This window comes from Notamacropus eugenii, chromosome 1 (genome assembly GCF_028372415.1).
Source record: "Notamacropus eugenii isolate mMacEug1 chromosome 1, mMacEug1.pri_v2, whole genome shotgun sequence".
Taxonomy (NCBI): domain Eukaryota; kingdom Metazoa; phylum Chordata; class Mammalia; order Diprotodontia; family Macropodidae; genus Notamacropus; species Notamacropus eugenii.
This window is the reverse complement of record NC_092872.1, coordinates 158,831,240-158,850,399: the sequence shown is the minus strand read 5'-3', so window position 1 is coordinate 158,850,399 and position 19,160 is coordinate 158,831,240. Positions and strand designations below refer to the sequence as shown.

General features: G+C 41.5%; 1 protein-coding gene and 1 long non-coding RNA gene across 6 annotated transcripts in view; one reads left to right on the top strand and one right to left on the bottom strand.

The window, feature by feature from the left end:
- Nucleotides 1–6,925, bottom strand: part of LOC140509566 (uncharacterized) — a 54,001-nt gene extending 47,076 nt beyond the window's left edge. The window contains exon 1 of the long non-coding RNA XR_011968821.1: nt 6,730–6,925. This is a non-coding gene — a long non-coding RNA (uncharacterized lncRNA). The remainder of the gene's footprint in view (nt 1–6,729) is intronic.
- Nucleotides 5,453–18,764, top strand: NR2F2 (nuclear receptor subfamily 2 group F member 2). 5 transcript variants are annotated; one of them, XM_072617180.1, is made up of 3 exons: nt 5,453–6,177; nt 13,826–14,353; nt 17,313–18,764. In XM_072617180.1, the coding sequence occupies exons 1-3, from the start codon at nt 6,135–6,137 to the stop codon at nt 17,585–17,587; spliced, it is 846 nt and encodes a 281-aa protein (XP_072473281.1). In that variant the 5' UTR covers nt 5,453–6,134; the 3' UTR covers nt 17,588–18,764. The 5 variants fall into 5 exon arrangements, with proteins under 5 accessions (XP_072473281.1, XP_072473269.1, XP_072473261.1 ...); XM_072617168.1 differs by lacking the exon at nt 5,453–6,177 and adding an exon at nt 10,802–12,261; XM_072617160.1 differs by lacking the exon at nt 5,453–6,177 and adding an exon at nt 10,808–12,261 and having other exon boundaries at nt 13,805–14,353.
- Nucleotides 18,765–19,160: the final 396 nt, after the last annotated feature.

Here is a 19,160-nt window from a genome sequence, read left to right as displayed (position 1 = left end):
CCAAATTTACTGTCACATACATTTTGGAAACACTAAAAACACTGAATATATCATTCAGTCAAAGAGAACTAAATGTTTTACTGATTAATATTTTCTGATCCCTAAAATGCATTTCATGTATTTTTAATGGTGACAAAATATTATTTGTCTCATGGAAATCTGTGTTCATACTTTGGAGGTAGAAAGAGAAGAGCAGGGTAGAGAACTAAAAAAAATCTTGCAAGTGGACTGAGTTCAATGCTACTTGCTGACCTCTCCTTTCCTTTTCAGCAGTCCCTTTCCGTAGATTAGTATGGTTAACCTTAGTTCTGTCTTGGACTAGGAAGGGTTAATGAGACCAAGCTCCTTACAACCTCAAGGTCAGAGTCTTCCTATCTCCAATCTAAGGAATTAGGTAAAGAGGTTATACGATTATAGTGAAAGGAGTTATAGGCACTCATTGCCTCACACCTGAACATATTGCTCTAAATCCACTGGGATTCTGGAGGGGGGGGAGGAGGGAAACTCTAGCTATGGAAAACTGTTAATTGGATCTGTACCTATCTTTCCTGTTGCTCTGATGATCCAACCAGGACAGTCTGCATGAGCTCTCCCAGGTTTAATAAAAAAAAAAAAATCAACCCTCAAAACAATAAAAATAAAATAGAAATATCCACAATAATGTCTTTGGGGGGGGGAACCCAATGGGGGGGAGGCGAAGGAGAAAAATGAAAAAGCAATACTTCCCTCACCTTCTTACTCCCACCCCCCTCCCTTTCCCTAGAAATTAGTGGCCAGTTGATTATTTGCAGCTGTTTCTGCCTTCAAGGTTTGTTTACAGTAGCCACACCAGCACTTAGAGAAGTGAAAAGCCATTTTCACATCAGTCCTGCTGCTTTCTTTTTCGGATAAGGGTTTTCTCTCCTTACCAGAAAAACATTCAGGAAGCTTTGCTAAGTTCAGCGAGCAAACCCTTTCCTTAAAAGTTGCTGCGCCTCCATCAATTTGCCCTCTCTGCATCTCAGCCTTGTGGCAAGAAAAAGGTTTTCATCACTAGGATTTAGGTTAATTACCCAAACCTGATTTCCTGCCCTGTGGACTGGCCCTGGCTTCTCTGCCTGCTGCCATGTCGCTATCTAGACTCATAGAGCTAGTCCCTGACTTAAGCGATTTCCCCTCCATCCCTCCCAGTACCTGGAAACTGAGTGGGGATTCTGCTTTGATCCCACCCAGAGGAGTTCCCTCGCTCTCAGTCTGCTACTGCGCTTGAAGACTCCCGAAGGGACAGAGTCACAGCGGGGCAGGGGCGTTTGTTCATATTAATAAATATTGACTGAGCTGTCATTCGAAATGGGAGGGGGGTTCCTAGGGACGAGTGGGAAGTTGAAGGGGCGACTTTATCAATAAGAAAGATGCCAAAGATTTGGGTCTGCTGGTTGCAGTGAATTGGAATTGGTGCGCCCCTTTTAGTCGAAATTGGGGGTGGGGAGGATGCTATACCTGTTTTATGAGACATTTGTTTTGTGGCATGGGGTGGAGACAGAATGACTTCTCGGTTGCTTATTTAAAACAAACAAAAAATAAGGTATATCTGGGATCATTTCCTTTAGCTTCTGTTGCTCGTGTCAATGTCGAGTCATTTGCAAGTTACTTTCAAAATGTCCCAGGCATTTATTTCAAAGCTTTGTTGCCGTTTTACACTTCCACCTTTCATAATAATGTTTCCAGATTCTATAGAAACCGTGGCTTTTAGGAGACCCCTCTCCCCGTCCTAGCCACTCTCTCTCTCTGCCTTTCTGATGCCTTTGCATCCCTGCATCCACCACTAATTCTTAGTTGACTAGAATTTTAGGATTCTCCTTCCCCAGCGTCTTCCAAGACTTCTTTTGCTGTCCGGGGGAGGGAGAAGAAAGCCTAATAACATTTTTCTTTGGCAGGGGGGAGGAAGGTGGTGAAAGAGTTTCTCTCCCTCCTTTCTTGATTTTCCCCTCCTGGTATAGCCAAATCTATGAAACTCCCTGCCCCTTTGTCACTATGGGGGCTTCTAAATCACTTCATATCGATTTTCTAACTCTTTTCATCCCGTTGAAGACACATCTTAAAACACTCCAACCCAGAGTGTGCTCTTTGCTTTATACACACTAATAAAATGATTTACCCTTCTCTCTGCGCTCTCCTCACAGGAGAAAATCGTTCAAGTCCCGGCTATTTGTGTGTGATCAGTAAATATTTAGTGTGGTGACATCTTCAGCTCCTCTCCTGATCAATACCCAGCCCAACAGGAGGTTCCCATTGTCCAGGAGGAGACTTGCTGAGCTCTGTTTAGATGAGTTCTTCTCTTCCTCTTCTGGGCTCTGATTTATGTTCGAATGGAACCAGCAAAGGGAAGAACTTGCTTTTAAATATGTCTTTTAAACCTTTTTTACTTTTGACATTAAGCCACCTATGCAAGGGCTGAATTATTCCATGAGAAGGGAGGACTTGAGCTCTCCTCCCTGCTACCTTTTTCCCCTTTCTTCCTCTCTGATCTTCTAACACTTTCAAAGCCTTGGTATAAAATGGATATCTTCGGAACCACCTTTCAAACTCGTTAATTTCCTTTTTTGCAAGAACCCCCTCTCCCACTCCCTACATTTCCTATTCTTTATCTAATTCTTCAGTTGGAAATTAAGAAAGGAGGGAGGAGAGAGGAAGGGGCGTGAGAGATCCAGAGGTCCAAGAATCCGGTCCAGTGCTGCTTTAGCTTTGAATAACTACTTTTCCACACCCCTACTTCTACCACTAACCTTTCTGTCCCACCCACCCCTATCCCCAGCAAACATCTCCTGAATCAACTGACAAGCTAGAAAGGGGAAGGTGTTTTAATTTCTAACTCAGGGATCATCTCCATCCTCAGTAGAGAAGCTAAAGTTCACTCCAAGGTGTTCCATCCATCAACATTTTTTTTTCTAAGTAATGGCAAAACAAGGCTGTAGTCTGGTGGATGATAAAAAGGCTACATTAACCCCCTACTACCACCACCAATTTCCCTCCTCTCCTCACCCTAATCTACTTCGTATCCCCCAACCTCTCCCCCACAAAAAAAGATCCTCCTGCCAAGGAAGTCACTGTTGGACCAATGGTCTAGTTACACCCACCCCCCCCCACCCCCCCCCCGCCCCCAGATGCTTAGCTTCATCGAAAATAGTGCACAGGACTATAACCTCTCCAGCGCTCTTCAGGGACCCTCCAACCATGACCAGTAAATGGTCTGAGCTATGATTCTCGAAGGAAATGAATTGCTATCTATGTACCTCAGAGTCTGGGGATACAGTACCGGGGGTGGGGGTGGGTGGGGACCAAGACCCTGAAAGGCAGAATGGTCCCCACCATCCTCTCCACCTGTTAGCTGGCATGACAACAGACTTAGCCTCTGTTCAGTACTTTCATTCACTCTCTGCAGGTCTGAAAATAAATAAATAAAAGGAGACTAAGGGGAAGGGGGAAGGTATGAGAGTCTTCAAGGGGTAAGACTTAGCCCATCTGCAATCCCACCTTTTGTCCTACAAATGTTTTCTAAAGTGCCCTTATCTCAAGGATATATCTTTATACTAATGCATACTTAATTGGTCTGTCTTGACTGTCCATATAAAACAATTTAATTAGGGTGCTTTCTTGCTTTGGAGAAAAAAAATCTGCCCAGCGTTTATTGTATTTAGCACTAATACAGGCAGAAAATGTCGCACAAGTTTTTGGTTGAAAGAGCACCTCTGTGTCCATTGAAGGGCGTTGATCCGAAAAGACAGAAAGGACAAGTAAAATCGATTTGAAGCGACCCTCTCTGTCCCTTTCACACCATTCAGAAACTCCATTCCTACTAAGACAAAGACCAGTGCCTTGGGAATTCTCAGGAAAAAGAAGAATCCAATCCCACAACCATAGAGCACTTTTTAAAAATCCTTAATATTGCTCTTATTAAAAAGAAAAAAAACAACACAACACGTTGTGTTTTGTGACCACTATCCTTCACCTCTCCCTCCCCCCACACTCCCAGTCCATATTTTACAAGCCTTCCCTTCTTAATCATTGGGACATTATGGTTATTAAGATTGCAGCCCTGGTTTCCAACTTGGTCCTTCGAAGGCTTTTAGAGTTAGGGTAGCCCTCACCTTTGACCCCGGGGATCAGAGTGACAGCTATCACTACAAGTTGGGCCAAAGTTTAAAAAAGAAAAAACGGAGGGAATTTAGCTGGCTCTTGGTAGATTTTCCACTTTACCTTTTTTTTCCCCCTTTTGAAATGAATTACTAACTCCACCTTTGATGGAGATCTAAAGCTCCCCAAGGTTCCTTCGCTGTGCCTGAATGAATTCCCTTGTAAAACTGGTCCAACTAAACCTCAGGTTATCCCAGAAAATGACCGACTTAGTCGACCTGGATGCAAAAGCGATGCTCAGTTCCAGGGCAGGAACCTTATGGAGATGACTGGGGGAGGGAGGGGGAAGAAGGAGAAAGCAGAGGATGACATCATTTCGACCTGAACTGTAACCTCAGTGCTTGTCATCACACCTTCATAATTCTCCCCGGACCTCCTGGGGCAAAGGGGGAGGGGCAGAGGTGTGGCTGGGAGCGAGGGGGGGAGGGGTAAGAATAGGAGTGGGAGTGGGAAGACCCGAGAGTTACAGAAGTGTACTCCATTGGAAATAGTTCACCACCTTTTTCAGAAGCATCCCCCACCATCCGTTTGGTATACTGATTATGCAAACCACAAAGAAAACTTTTGTAGACCATATTTATGGTATTAATGAATAGTTTAAAAAAAGATTTACACTTCTTATGATCAATATTCTAAGTTATTTTCCTCAAAGTATATAATTACAGTGTCTTCATAGTTTTCATCATTGTTTGAGGTGGCAAAACCATTTGTAATTTTCATTAGCCAGTAAACATGTAATTAACATTCAGCACTGTGTTTAACTTAATTCCTGTTTAAGACAAGGACAAGAAACAGTGGAGGAACGTTTGTTCCATTTGTCAAGTCTGACATACATCTTACCATAACAGTTTCCTAAAATAAAAGATCCATGTTTCACCATTATTCTTCTCTTAAAACAAAACAAAAAAAAAATCCATTAGTTAAAACTGTATTAGACTGCCAAATGCAATATAATTTGGTCTGAATTTTCTTAATCTACTGTACTGGTGGTTCTCCTTCAGGGTTTTAGGTGGGAGGGGGTGATAGGATTATTGAGTATTCATTTTATGGTCATGGAATGGGAATTCTTCTATGTCTCTCAAATGAATCATCAAAAAATAAATATTTTCTATTTTGTGAAGTTACAAAATGGAGGTAGAGAGAAAATTTATCCAAATGGGGGGAAAATCTCTTTGGGGGCTTGAGTTAAGAGCAAAAAAATGAATGTTCAAACGGATTCCTCTGAAAAATGTTGACCCCCATTTAAAGTTCTATCTTTGATCGAGGGAGAGGGGGATCTGCCACTCTGCTGTGATGTGTTTTCCCCCCCTAGCTCAGTTTTTTTCCAACTTGCTTTAGGATTAGGCTACATCCCTCCCGACCCCAAACAGTGTAATTTTGCTGTGCCTGTGTTCATCTTTCTTTGCAATATAGCCTATAGTTGTTTGCGGTTTTCTGCTGAGGCTCGAAATCATTTCATACATCCTACGACTAAACTCATTAAGTTGGGAGATTTTTTCAATTGGACGGGTGTTTTTAAAGTCTCGTCTTTCCAGCCCCAAACAAGGTGTAGCAACGTACTCTTCCTTCTAAGGAATGAGATGAGAGACAAGGATCACTCAAGGCATCTCCTACCTTGGGTTTGGGGGATTTTTCTTAAAGGCGAGGCGTGCATTCCTCAGCAGCTATGTACAAAGCTCCCTGAAACCTTGTCTGTGTAAAGTTAGTGTTCAGTATTTTCCAAGGCTGAAAGCTAATAATACATGGAAAGCACTTCCCTTAGGTTGAAGATCTTTTCTTTCACCTTTCCTCTTTTTCCCTGAAGGCTATAGCCTACTTTTTTATCAGTTTGCACAATCGCTTAGATAAATACCAAGAAGGAGATTCTCTTTAATTACCAAAGACACATCTTTTCAGGGGGCAAACAAAGCGTTTATTTCACCTGCCAAACTAAAGGAGAGTTATTCCAGTTTAGAAGGAAGATGCAAGCGGTTTGGGACCTTGAACAAGGCAAATATGGTTTTGGTATGTTTACTTATAGCTTTTTCTTCTTTTTTTACTTTCTTATTGTACTGTGTGTGATTTTATATTACTTCGTGCTTTTTAAAAAACCTGTTTGCTAACATGTGTGATATGGCTATTAATGGGTTTGAGGGGGTTGGGGAAGGAGAAGGGAAGTAAATCCAAAGCATTGCATTGCTATATTTTATTACATGTGTCCTGAGGTGGGGTGGGGTAGGGGGGACAAAATTGCAAAGCTGCCAAAATATGATTGAGTCTAATAGTAAGTACTGTGCTGTATAAACTATTTTCCTACAATAAGGCAAAAATAAGAGCCAGCCCACTAAAGCTTGTATTTCCAGACTACTCGGTTTATATAGCAAACGACGTGCCAAGCTTGAACTAAGTATCAAAATTTACTGTTACATTTTAAACTGCACTTAATTTTGCAACCTTGTGCAACTGACAGCAATACTAGAGAAAGTCAAGCCTGGCTGGATGTTCTCCGCAACGCCAGCTCGAAAGGAAAGCTTTCTGTTCAAGCTAGTAGTACAATTGCAAGAAGAGGGTACTCACCATCGGGAGGTGTGGTGAAGTTTGCTTGCAGCTTTAAGGCAAATACTTATCTTTTTGCTCTTTATTGCAACCGCGCGGATCTGACTTAAGAAGCAATGTTCTGCTCTGACCAAAACATTCAAGGAATGGTTCCTCATTTTAAAAAGAGAGAGGGAGAGAGGGAGAGAAAGAGAGAGAGAGAAAAGGAAAGAGAGAGAAGGGGGTGGAGGGTGGGAGTCATACAAACCCAGTCCAAAAAAAAATACCTATTCAGCATTGGCGTGGTGAACGCCGAGGTTAAAATCGTATGGTCCAGTTCAGCAATGCCCAAGCCAATTAATTTTAAATCCTTAAGAATTAATCAGATTAAAACGTACAGAAGTTTCATTCTCGTATGCATACGTGAGCCAAAAGTCGTTTCCCTTTAAGAGCTCCTTTTCTTTTAAAGTTGAATTTTAGGCAGATAAGAGCCTTACACTAGGGGGCAGACAGATACTGTACTTGCTCCAATCTTAAGCAATTTTTTCCCTCACAGCATATGCTCTGATTTAGCACTGTAAATTTTTCAGAGGACCCAACTCTGACAGCCCCTGGTGATTTTCAAAGTACCACAAGCCAGTGGTTAAAAATTGCATTGACTTGGAAGTTCAGAGGGACACAATAGGAGCCACTTTCCCTATTCATGGTGCTTCAGTGTGGTGGAAGAGAAAAACACACACATCCTATATTCAGGGAGAAGAGGAATTCAATGAATTCTGTTAGACGTAACTGGTTTCCACTGAGTTCAGAGTGAAACTCGGTATTTGTTCGATGTTGTCTTCATATTGCGATTTAATCTGCAAAGAATTACAGCACTGTTAGGCGACTTTCAACCAGGAAAATGCATTCCCTTTTTTAGAATTACACAGATTTATCCCAACTTTCTTTAAATTAAAGCTTACCATTCTTCTCATTAAAATAAATTTACATCTACAATAAAAAGAGTAAGGAGGGGGTTTAAAAACAATAATAACAATGGTATCACTTACCAAATTTAGTTTTTGGAGATGTCTTTTCACAGTCGATGTGCCTCTAATGAAGACGTTTCAGAATTCATCCCCTCTTCCTGGTCTTGATCCCTCTCATCTTTTTTTTTTTTTTAATTCAGTAAAATTAGCTTCAGTTCATAAACATATTTTTCTATGTTCTAAAGAAACTCGAAATTGTTTATTAAAAATAAATATTAAAACAGTATTTGTTCGTAAAATTTATGTAAGCTGTATCTTCTGATGAACAAGTAGTTAATAAGTGAGATGGATGGATTTTTTTTTTTATTTTAAGACTGAAGCAATCAGACTATATACTTCGGTTTTCAAAATTTTCTAAATGGACTTAAAAGGCGATCTACCATTCAACCTGTTATTCTTGTGCATGTTTTTAAAGGCTCATCGTGCTGTGAAGATATCTATAGGGGTGAGGAAAGAATTAAGGTCTCCCTGTAATCAATTATTCTGATCCTTTACTGAGTTGAAATGGGAATCCCCTTCATCTTTTCCTATCTAAACCACAACCCCATTACAAGTCTGCATTAGAAGTAATAGACAAAAGCTCTCTCCCTAATATTTCGAAATCTGTAGGTACCATAGGTGACTCTTGAAATTTTTAAGGGTTTAAAAAAAATAGTTTCCCTATTCTCCTAATTTTGTTTCTTTTCCACCTACCGTGTCATTTTTTTTAAGTGAAAGTTATATTGTTGCTCTAATCAATTGGAATTTCCCAGCTTGGCTTTGGCTGTGACCGTCCGCACCTCTCAGCATGGGCAATCTCATTACCTACCAGGTTTATGATAGTTCAGTGTCCACTATAGAGGTTGTGAGTGAGTGTGTGTGTGTATATGTGTGTGTGTGTGTGTTTACAACTTTCAAAGAATCTGAGCACCTGGGGCTTTAGTGAAATATGTGATACCGCCAACACTGTATAGGTTGGAAGACTCCAGACACATGCAGAAGGGGGGGAAATAATTTTCAACATCTAGCCCCTTATCTTTATATAGCTCCACTTTTTACCTTTCTATTATTGTCAGTGTGTATGTGGATAAGGTATTTAATGCGAAGTGCATGTAGATCCAGGTTTGTGAGTATTGAAAGGATAGGGGTTGGATGGGGTGGTGGTGGTAGAAAGGCTAGCCTAGGAATCTCCAATCTCTGCGGCTGCCTATATGGCAAAAATATTTCTCTTTTAGTTATTAATTAATTCATTTACATGATGTGTTCATCACTCTTGGTGCTCCTTGTTTTTAACTCTTCACATTTTAAAATGCATATACTTGGTTGACTTACCTGTCTAGAGTTTCTCAAGAGTAAAGAATCTGTGTTCTTGAGTCATAATCTTATCCTATAAATATGTAATAATCATGAACCACTGCCTCGTCGAAAGCAAACAGAAAACTTAATAAATTGAAGTATGTTGCGTTATGGGGAAATCTTGTAAGATATATGTTTCATCCTTTTTAAAAACCGCTCACACTGGCATACAGAAACAGTTATCTTGAATCATTTTTGCACAACAGAACTGAAGGTTATGGTGTATGCTTGAATCAAATTGCTTTTACTGATATAAAACCTCCTTTTCTTAATTTTGCTTGTGTGTGTCCCCAGAAAGATATGTGTGCTTATACTATTTCCAATTCCGCTTAGGATCCCTTGCTTGAGGGTTTCAATGGTTATTTGAAGGCTAGGGAGAAATCGAGAAACAATGACGTGTTTAGTCAACTATTCTGTAATTTAGAAGCATTTTCTCTGAAGTCTTTGTCCTTTTATATTGAAAGATGTATATAAAATGCATGGATATTTCAGACATGAATGCACATGTATGTATATATATACATTAGTATAGTATGAGGATAAAGTGGATGCGTTAGAAATAACTTTCATATCATTCAGTCAGAAAGACCTCTTCCCCCCTCCAAAGAAGACTATTGCCTACTTTAATTTACCATCTCTGCTTTACAGTTATTTAAAACAAGTAATAATGGATGAAGTTCAGGAAGGTGTAGTTTAACTTTATGAGCACAGTAAAATCCAGTTACCTTTTTGGGGGATCAGCATCCCACATATACTTTATTTGAACAGTTAAAAGTTCATTCCACATAACTGTGCAATTTTAACCCTAAAAAGAAAAAAAACCCAGAAAGTTGAATATCATATTTTTTTAAAACCACAACAAACGCAGTCAGTGATTAGAGGTATTTATTAGAAGGTTGACCAATCATCTGGTGTAGCCAACGTCATTTTCATTCTCTTCTATCTAGCTCCCTTCATCTGCTCCCCCATTACCCGAACTTAAAAAAAAAAAAATCCCAAGTAACTTTTCTTCCCCAACATTCTCAACATAAAAATGTGAGAGCCCCACGTTCTTTCTGAGATCGATTTCGCGGCGCCTGGAAGTTGAGGAGAAGAGTCTTATTTTCAATGCTTCACAAATGGCTTTTTAGTTCTATTTTGCATGCATGTTTAGCTGTTTCTCTCATCTTTGATAAAATCTCTGATGCGAGCTTTGGTGGTATAAAGGGGGGTGCAAAAAAGGGAGAAGGGGTGCAAAAAAATAATAATCCCTTTAGCCGGGATTTCTCCCTCCCCCCCTTCCCATCGCCTTTCTTTCCCCCGTCCTCTCCCCCGCCCCCCTCTGTTGCAAGTCGGAGGAGGCAAGGCTGAAGCGAACTGCCAGAGACTCATCTCCCTTTAGGACCGGGCAGCTCTCTCTGGCAGCCATACCAGGCAGCACAAGGCTCACTTGGCCAATGAGGGGGAAGGGGCGGTCCGGGAGCTTTTGACCAGTCAAACACAGTCTGTTGCCTTATAAGGCGAGTGGTCGCCATGGTAACGTGTGCTAAGTTGCAGCAGTCGTGTCAAAGTTCACTATATAGAGAGCTCAGTGAGCTGATCGCAGAGAAACCACTTCTGCCAGCCCCGGCGCCTATAAATCGCATTCACTCCCTAACCCCCCTTTTTAGCATATTTGATCACTTTGATTCTCTGTCCTTTTCTCTCCCCCCCTCCCTCCCTTTTTTTTCCCCTCCCTCCCTGAGTTGCCTTCTCTGTGCTGTGTTGTGTGGCTTTTTTTTTTTTTTTTTTTTTTTTTTTTGCGCATGAAGGATGTTCTTCTAGGTTGTGATCTTCCCTCCTCTCTCTCTTTTATCATTATCCCCGCTGCTGCTGGAGAGTTGACTCTTTCCCTATGTGTCTGAACCAGCGGCGCTAGAACCACTCGCTAGAAGGAGCAAGGAGGAGGAGGAGGAGCTGCAGCGGCGGCGGCGGCGACGGCGGCGGCGGCGGCGGCAGCAGCGACCACAAGCGAGCAGGGGGAAGCAGCAGGAGGAGCGGCGGCGGCGGCGGCGGCGGCAGCAGCAGCAGCACCACGAGCGGCAGGACGAACCCAGCGCGCAGGAGCCGAAGCCGAAGCCAAAGCAAGAATCTGATCAGTTTCATGGTTATACCCCTGGACTTGACAAAAGCTCCGGCGAGAGCGTCGGCTCCCTGCACCGAACGAAGTCTTGTAGTTGTCTTTTTTCGCCCCTGTGTGTGTAATCTTTAATCTTTTATTCATTCTTATTTTGATGGCTTTCCTGAATGGCTGACTGTGAGCTGCCCTGGACTTGGCCCCCAGACAGTCGCCTCTCCTCCTCCAACTCCTCTGCTACAAAATAGCTTTGAGAGAGAGTGAGTGAGTGAGAGTGAGAGAGTGAGAGAGAGAGTGAGAGAGAGAAAGAGAGAGAAAGCAAGCGAGAGAGAGAGAGATCTTTGAAGAGATTTTTTTCTACTTCTGTCTTGAAGCCAGACAATCGACTTCCATCTCCCCCCCTCCCCTCCCTCGCTCTCCACATTTTGCCGATATATGCGCTCCCCCCTTCCCTTTCCCCTCCCCTTCTCCTTTTAAAGCCCCCCGAAAACCGCCAAAGCTGATCTGAAAGCAAGAAAAGCAACAAACAAACTTTCCAAAAAAAACACACACCCAGACACACTCACACTCAGACACACACACACAAAAGAAAGAGAGAGAGAGAAAGAGAGAGAGAGAGAAAGACCAGAGAGCCCGAGAGAAAGAAAGGGGAACAGGAAGTTTGGAAACGGTGTCCGATAGATATGGCAATGGTAGTTGGTGCGTGGCGAGACCCCCAAGACGATGTACCAGGAAACCAGGGAACTCAACCTTCGCAAGCACCTCCAGTCCAAGGACCACCAGCCGGGGCCCCTCACACCCCGCAAACTCCGGGCCAAGGGGGCCCCCCCAGCACTCCAGTCCAGACCAACCAGCCCAGCCAGCAGAGCCAAGCCGGAGACAAGCAGCAGCAACAGCAGCACATTGAGTGTGTGGTTTGTGGGGACAAATCTAGTGGCAAACATTATGGCCAGTTTACCTGCGAGGGTTGCAAGAGTTTCTTCAAGAGGAGTGTAAGGAGGAACCTGAGTTACACTTGTCGTGCCAACAGGAACTGTCCTATAGACCAACACCACCGCAATCAGTGTCAGTACTGCCGCCTCAAAAAATGCCTCAAAGTTGGCATGAGACGGGAAGGTATTGGGATTTCATTTGTTTTCCAATTTACAGTTCACTGCCTTTTGTATTTTTTTTAAATCGGTCTTTAAGTAATTAAACCGAGAGAGAGAAAAAAAACTCAGATGGAAAAAAAACTGCATGCTTTTTCCAGCATTCCAACTGATTCCTCTTCCCTCCCCCACCTTGTTTTGATTTTGTTTTCATTGATTGGAACTGAATTTTAATTCGACTCTGTGAAAGGGATATGATGGGGTGTTTTGTTTTGGGAATTTTTTTTAAGTCTGGTTTACTTTTTTTTTCCTGTTGGCTTATTTTCCTGCATGTTCAACATATATCCTTCCCTTCCCCTCCCCCAGATTAAAAAAAAAAAAAAACCTAACCTGAGATTGTACTTTTGTACAGGAGGTTCAAATTACAATGACAATTTTATGCACTTCACTGTATTAGCACAGTGTACAGCTCTCATTTGATCCTCCGTGGATTAACATTCTGCTTTTTAAAAATACCTGTGTTGTTTTCTTTTTCTTTCACTTCTGGAAGGAGAGAGAACATGGTAGGATTGAAAAAAAAAAAAAGGCCATCCGTGGCTGCTTTCGCTCTGGGCAAGTTAGGTCTTTGTGATATAAAATTAGACGAGAAATGTGAGCTCCAGTTTTCCAATGGCGTGCTTAGAGCCTGGGCGCCGTAATGTAGGTTAAGGGTTAGGGATCGCCTTGTTTTCTTTGTGTTTCTGCAAGAGTAACTAACCTTGTAATACGTTAAGTAACAAATATAAATCAAAAACATTTTAGCAACACTCTCGCTCCCTCTCGCCCTCTCCGTGTCTGCCTCTCTCAGGCGATCCTTTCTAATCTCTCTCGTGTCTCGCTCGCTCGCTCCCTCCCTTCTGTTTCCCTCTCTTCCCCCTCTCTTTCTCTCTCTCCCTCTCTCCATGTAAATTTATTAACCAAAAGAAAAGCCCTCAATTCACTGATCAGCTAATAGATGTGGTTTTAAATAATAATGCATTTCTCTTGCAGTGGTCTGGTTGGGGTGTGTGTTTTTTGGAAGGATTATTCGAAAGTCAATAAAGGCCGTTTGGGGCGAGCACTGTGTATTTTGAAAGAACGTCTCCCCCTCCCTTTCAGCCCCTCCCGCTCTCCCCTCCCCCAATCAATAAGAAATATCAGATGTTTAGCTGTAAAGAAGAAAAATGCCCTCAGAATGACACATTCCTCTCATAAGAGAGAAAACACAAAAGCAGCCGGGTGTGTTTAGGAAGTGAACAGTCTGGGTTCTTACCGCAGCTCCAAGCAGGAGCATTTTAGGCAAGTATACAACATTATGTAGCCTCTGTGTTGGTTTGACTTGAATCAGTCAGAAAGCAAGCAGATTCCCAGATCTCTCTCTCTCACGTGTTTGCAAGCAGAGAAATCTGTCTGGAAATAACAGGGTACTATGATCTGACTTTTGAAGTGGTGGGGGCTGGGAAGTGGAGAAGACAATGCAGAACAAACGCCACAAAAACTTACTCTTGAATCTTTTGAGATAACCCAACCAATTCAGGTATTAATTGCTGTAGTTTCTTCTTTATTTACTGCAGCCGTCCAAAGGGGAAGAATGCCACCCACACAGCCAACTCATGGTCAGTTCGCCTTGACAAATGGAGACCCACTCAACTGCCATTCCTACCTATCCGGATATATATCCCTGCTTCTCCGAGCTGAGCCCTACCCAACGTCGCGCTTTGGCAGCCAGTGCATGCAGCCCAACAACATCATGGGCATCGAGAACATTTGTGAACTGGCAGCTCGCATGCTCTTCAGCGCAGTGGAGTGGGCCCGGAATATCCCCTTCTTCCCAGACCTCCAGATCACAGACCAGGTGGCCCTCCTCCGGCTGACCTGGAGCGAGTTGTTTGTGCTCAATGCTGCACAGTGCTCCATGCCCCTCCACGTTGCCCCGCTCCTGGCAGCGGCGGGCCTCCATGCCTCGCCGATGTCTGCTGACCGAGTGGTCGCCTTTATGGACCACATACGAATCTTCCAGGAGCAAGTGGAAAAACTGAAGGCATTACACGTTGACTCAGCAGAATACAGCTGTTTAAAGGCCATAGTCCTCTTCACCTCAGGTAGGAATCAAAGGGAAAACAAATAAACATAAAAGCCACAGCCTAGCGCCCAATGTGTTGGCCACACTTTGAATGTTTCCTCGCCATGTGTTGAGATGGGGGAGGGGAGAAGGGGAATTGATGGGAGGAGAAGAGGCAGGGAGCCTGTTGGGGTCATGAGTCCAATCACTAGCCCTTCCCCCTCCCCTTGGGGTGAGCGTGGGGGGAAAAGAAATTGTGACTAGAATCCCGTAGAAACTTTGTTTAGCATGTAGACTCTTAGAGTAATGGCAGCCTGGGGAAATAAGACTGGAGAAACAATGGCATTGTAGAATGGTGTGCTTCAGGCAAGCCACCCAGGCTCTAGCAGAGGGCCAAGTTAGGCTGAACCTTGAGTCTAGGATCTCTCCCATTAGGCTGCAAAGGGAGACTACATCGAATAAGCAGTGGGAATGAAATGCATTTCTCTGTCCTCTCCCCATTCTATTTTATACTGTCTTCTTTCCCCTTCCTCCCACCCCCAGCCTGAAGAGGCCAGAGGGACTCTTTCAAGATGCTTTCAGTCCTCATGGACAGTGATTGCATCCCCTTTTCCAGTTCTGCCTTGCCAGGGCAAACAAATATGAGCACCTCAGCAACCCTGTCTCCTTTCAGGTCAGGAGAAAAGTTTGCATGTTAACTCTGCAGGAGCTCTTGTAGTCCCATCCAACCTGATCTAGTGGTTTTCAAAATAGCATATATACATACACATACACATATATTTGTGTGTGTATGTAGATAGGCTAATAGTTCAGGGTTACAGATTGCACTTAGTGTTAGTTGGAAGAGAAGGAGTGCAGATGATGCTTTAAGATGTAATTGTGTAGTTACATATCTCTGCCTCTTTTCCTAAATTATCAAACAAGCAAGGTATTTTCAGATAATTCAAAGGAGAAAGTATGTGCCTACTTGAGCTGTATATAAATAGTGCATGAGTTATAAAACAATAATGAATGCATTATGAAATCTAATTAGTTTGCATGTAGTTTAACCTGTGTGAGTAATGTAACTGATATTAATTAACTCTTGAGGCCAAATTATTTTTGAGATATAGAGCTTTGCAATTTATGCAATATCTGAGCTAAACATACCATTTCTAGGCTATATATAATGGCACTATGCATTGGATGTACCCCTAGAAATTTTGTCAAGTTTTCAACCAATTCTTTTGTCAAAGCTTAGAGGAGAGTCTCCTAATTCAGAATGATAAACATTTGAATTGAAGTAGGACTTGAAAAATAATTACTCATCACAGCTTTTAAGACTGATATCAGGAAACAGGGAGGGAAATGTAGTTCATGGGAGTGAAGGACTCACAATTCTTTACTTGTTGTGTTTAAGGGGGTCCAGGGAACCAAGTCATTAGTTGGATATTTTCCAGGTCCTGGGTCTTGACCCAAGTTTCCTTTTATATATTATTCCTTAACACATAAACTCCCCCTTCCCACCCCTATTTCACCTTCTAAAGTCTTATGGTAATCAATTAAAAAGCTATACTGGGACAAAGTAAGAGCTGAATGGAGACTTTTGCATCTAAGAATTTTTTTTTTATATTGGCCTATCATTTTAGGGTGACTTCCCTGCTCAAACATACAGAAACAAACATCCCACCACACATGCACACTTGCCATATTCCCATTCCATTTCCCTACTCATTTCTGACCAGGGAAGTCACTTTAATTTTTGGATTTGATATTTAGTTCTTAGCTTTGCTCTTAGTCTTTCTAGGAAAAAAAATCTGATATTGTCGTAACTGTTTAATTTATTACTATTTGCAAAATGTGAGCCCTGGTGTGGAGAATGCAAATTGCCTCCCAACTAGATAAAGGTTTCTCTTATATTATTCAGGAATAGACACAGTACAAATGCAAAAGAAGTCTTGTGTGAGTAATTTTTGAAAATTCCTGATTCCAGAAACTTATATATTCTTTGTATATGTAAAGTATCTATATAAGTATATACATATATTATACATGCTCTCTCTCTCTCTTTTAAATCCTCAGTTTTAATGATGCATAATATGCATGTGTTAGTCCTAGCATTGCCTAGTAAGCCACAGAAAGGTCAGGTCACAACCTGTGCTCTCTTAGCAAAGAAGGATCTTATTTAAAGGGAATTTATTGTGTTTTCTCCCATCAGAAGGGGGAAAGTGGCCAGTTGATATAAGCTGGGGGTGCTTTTGTAAGGGTATGAGTTTGGGGGAGAAGAGGGGAGAGAGAGAGAGAGAGAGAGAGAGAGAGAGAGAGAGAGAGAGAGAGAGAGAGAGAGAGAGAGAGAGAGAGAGAGAAGAAAAGAGGGGGGGAAAAGAAACAGCTCAAATGAACAGAGAGATCACAGTCTGCATGGCTGCCCCTGAATGGACTAAACTGACAAGATCAGTTTTAAAGGGCCACTTAAATCAGTTTCAAAGACTGGAGAAAAACGAGTTGTCTTCTTTGGGGGGAGAATCTGTTGCTGAGTCCTAGGCGCCATTACTTTTTACTGGGCCAGGTTGTCGGCTCCCCTCACTCCCTCCCCTCACCCTATCCCTCCACAGTCCTTAACTAACTATAGGATTATAAGCTAAACAATTATTTTCTAGCAAAGGTGGCAAGGGAGTTAGTGGACAGTGGGGTGTTTGGAAACCTTTTCATCTCAGAGTCACCAAGTGTACTTTTCAGTGCCCTTTTGTAGTGATCTAGTAGCCTCAAGACTCTGGGTCAGTGGACAGTGAAACCCTTCATTTCATTTGACTTTAAAATCCACCAGAACCACCATCCAATGCTCTTTCTTAATCCTTTCCCTTTCTCTCCTCATTTTTTTTTTTAAGTAATGCTATTTTTTGGTCTAACATCTAATTTGAAGGATGCTCGACCACTCTGCAGACACTTTCTATAACCCATTTCAAACCTCCTAATCTGATAACTGTATTCTTTTTTTTTTTTTTGTAACTTTCTTTTAGATGCCTGTGGTCTCTCTGATGTAGCCCATGTGGAAAGCCTGCAGGAAAAGTCACAGTGTGCTTTGGAAGAGTATGTTAGGAGCCAGTACCCCAACCAGCCAACACGATTTGGAAAGCTCTTGCTTCGCCTTCCTTCCCTTCGCACTGTCTCCTCTTCTGTCATAGAGCAATTGTTTTTCGTCCGTTTGGTAGGTAAAACCCCCATAGAAACCCTAATCAGGGATATGTTACTATCTGGCAGCAGTTTTAACTGGCCTTACATGGCAATTCAATAAAAAAAAAAAAAAAAGAAGGGGAATGAAACAGAGAAAGAAAAGGCAAAAGACTGATTTGTTTGCTTAAATTCCTTCTGTTAAGAAAGGATATAAAAGGATGTTACAAGTTTGCTAAAAGAAGAGAGGAAAGAATTTAATGGACTGTGAATTTAAAAAAAAGACTGTCAAATGAACTTTTACAGAATGCATTAAAAAAAAAAAAACTCCTGTGTTGGTCAGAACAACTTGCTACTTATCATTTTTGTATAAAAAAAGGAAATTAGTCTTTCTTTTTTTTGGTAAACTTTTAAAATATCGCTAAAAGTGCATTTAAGGAGATTTGGAGAAAATTAGCAGAATGGAGAAAGTAAGTCTTTTTTTTCCAAATTATTAATTGTCCTGTGTCTATGTACCTATAGCTGTTCTTTTTTGTATTTTTCTGGTTCCAAACCAGTTTATTCTGTGGTTCTATAATAATTTTTGATATAATCTTGGCTTCTTAAAAACTGTGTATCCTTAAAAATATATGTTCTGCAAGAATTAAAACTGAGTCCATGAAAATATCATAGGAAGACATAAAACTTTAAAAGGCTACTTAATGATGGAAACGCACTTATAAGTGGTGACCAAAATTTAGTTGAAGCTGAGAGCTCTAATTACAGACCCAAAGGAACCACACACAACACTTAAATACTCTCTCCCCCTCCAAAAAAAAAAAATCCTTCCCCTTAACAAACCTAGCTTTTTTTTATATATTTTAAGAAAGAATGAACTGTGGGATTTATTGGCGGCCAAGGGATGTGTCCAAGACACAAGTTGAAGTTTTGAATAAAAAGTGAACTTTTGTAATTTGAATTGGGTCCCGTATAGATCTTGAATTGTTATGAGACTCCTATATCTGTTTGTATATTTGCAAACCCTTTGTATTATAATAATTGTTGATATTTTCCCTTTTTAAAAAAATACCATTGAAATCAGCATGACAAAATAACGCTGTTGGCACTTATAGGTAACGTGATTGATTCAGTATCTTAGAGTTTACAGTTTGTGTTAAAAAACTGAAGGTTTTTTTTAAGTGCAACATTTCTGTATACTGTAAAAGTTATAATAACTGAACTGTTTGGTCGAGTCTTTGTGTGTTATATTCCAAGGAAAATTGAAAGTATTCAGAAATTAAAATATTATTTGATATCTGAAACCTGTTTGGCTGTCACCACTGTCTTTGCATCCGAGAAAAGTCCACCTCACCTTTCTTAGAGTTTGCCCTAGGTGCTTGATTTGTTTACCTCTCACAGTAAGTTTGTTCAAACATGAAGTAGTGTATTTGCCTGTTTAATTTGGGGTTGGGAGGGTAAAGATGAAGTTCATGGTTTATCTCTGGTTTAGGAAGTGCTGGTCTGATATGGTAAGCCACCCCTATTCACGTAATCCTCCTTTTAATTAAAAATGGATTTTCCAGAGAAGGCCCTTATATTTGTCACACTTAAGTGCCTGCATAGGAAAGGTATTGTTGTGAAAAGTATTAGGAATCTTGAGATCAGTATCTATTTTATAATCAGAAAAAAATCTTTTGTACATTTCTGACATTCACGCA